At 44.2% G+C, this 1934-nt stretch overlaps 1 protein-coding gene across 1 annotated transcript; it reads right to left on the bottom strand.

Annotated features, from left to right (window-relative positions):
• Positions 1–488: 488 nt before the first annotated feature.
• Positions 489–1361, bottom strand: LOC149360215 (uncharacterized). Its single transcript, XM_089567808.1, has one exon. The coding sequence runs from the start codon at positions 1359–1361 to the stop codon at positions 489–491; it is 873 nt and encodes a 290-aa protein (XP_089423934.1).
• Positions 1362–1934: the final 573 nt, after the last annotated feature.

The following is a 1934-nucleotide window of genomic DNA, read 5'->3' on the forward strand; positions in this document are numbered from 1 at the left end:
CAAACAGAATTGGTCCACAGCACTCCAACGCAGGAGGTTTTCATCAAGCTCAATAAGAAAACGCGAAAGGCTGGAGGAGGGTGGTCGATAAAGAGATAACAGATGCACAGAAAATGACTTTTTACAGACTCTGAGCATTAGAGCCTCCGCATGCTGAAAAGCTACATCTACTGGAGACACAGCACAGTTGTCATTCACAAAAACAGCAATACCGCCTCCCCGACGTCCGTTTCGTGTAATAGAATGTGCCGAAAACCCCTGCAAAGTGAGTGCATCAAGGCAATCCTGAGAAACATTGATTTCAGTTACTACAAACACGTCAACATAGCCAGCTGCAGATTCAGCTAGAACCTTAAACTCATCCCAATATTTACGCAAACTTCGAATGTTAATACTGACAACAGTGAAATAATGATCAGAGCTGTATCCAAATTCTGTTTTAAATGAAATAAAATCCGGTAGTTCGAAGAACGAAAAAGGCATAGTGGTTAAGCAATGTTTTCTAGGTCTGCTTGCTTACCGAATCGAACAAGAGACGCTGTCCCGTTCTTTTTCACGACGATTTTCCCTCCCTTCACCCAACAAAACTGATAACCCTCCGCCTTTGCCTTCGTCCTTGTTTTCCAAAAGAGGTCACGGTTAGCCTTAGTCAAGTTATCGTTGAAGAAGATCTTTGGAAAGGATTCATCTTCGCGGAACTGCCTCAGCTTACCTCGAGCGTCGAACCATTTTTGCTTCCAAAGTGCTGACGTGAAACGCACAAGGACCACTGATGTGCCATCAGTTTTGGCTTTCAAGCGAGGAGCAGCTGCAATATCCTCAGATGAAAACCCGGCTAATTCGAGTTTAGATGCCAGTTGCATGAGTGACTGTGTTAAGTTTTCATTGCTGATCTCAGGCAAACCATGAATCTCAAGATTCATTCTTCTGCTGTATTGTTCGATTTCATTTTGATTGACCTCTAGTTGTTCAATTAAAGCTGTCTGAGTCAACACTGTTGCTTTCAAAGCTTCCAGTTCAGCATCTTGGGACAGTTGAAGTTTTTCACAATCCTGCTGCTGTGTCAACATGGAATCGTACTTCTCAGATAGAAACGACACTGATCCTTGGAGCTCCCGAACAGAATCAGAAACCGCCGTGAATTCTTCCTGCATCACTAGGAGAGAATCAACTTTCTTGTGAAGCTTCGGCAGCGATTCCAGACTTTTCCTGATTTCTCTAAGTTCATCCCGCAATGAGGATTCAGATCCAACGTTTTCATCAGCCGCCGTCACATCAGCAGACTCGGGACCACTATTTAGTCTCTTTTTGTTAATACGGCAAGTTTTGCATACCCAAACTTCTCTCTTGGCTGGACCCATGGTAGCAAACGTGTTAGCGGCTATTCCCGAGCATGACTGCCCGAGATGATACGAAAACTGGCAGTCTACACATAACATGAATTTTCCATCAGCCGGAAGAGGCTTTTGACAAGCAATGCAATTATCATGATTCGCCATTGCGGACTGCAAAACTGAGACCCTCTAAAAACACCAGCAAAAATAAGACCGCTACAGTAGAAACATCCCAACCAAACTAACAGCAGTTCGGAAAATTGTTCATGTAAAGAAGTCACAACAAACACAGCCAGCGTCGCTCACCGGTAGAATAGCAGGAGGTCCGGACAACGGCCTCGAACCGACCTTGAAGCCGCACGCACGAGTTGACGCCTCGCAGAAGGCCCCGAGTAGAGACTACTATGACGAGCAGGGGGGCGAGGCAAGCACTTTTCCGTTGAGCGGTAGCCAGCAGCACCGCATGCAAGCGCACCAACGATAGCGGTAGAATAGCAGGAGGTCCGGACAACCGCCTCGAACCGAATAATAATAATAATAATAATAATAATAATAATAATAATAATAATAATAATAATAATAATAATAATAATAATAATA

Source organism: Amblyomma mixtum, chromosome 2, assembly GCF_055824585.1.
Source record: "Amblyomma mixtum isolate Tamu chromosome 2, ASM5582458v1, whole genome shotgun sequence".
Taxonomy (NCBI): Eukaryota; Metazoa; Arthropoda; class Arachnida; order Ixodida; family Ixodidae; genus Amblyomma; species Amblyomma mixtum.

Excerpts from the sequence above, each read along its gene's own strand:
- LOC149360215 (XM_089567808.1), bottom strand. The coding sequence starts at position 1,361 with ATGGGTCCAGCCAAGAGAGAAGTTTGGGTATGCAAAACTTGCCGTATT.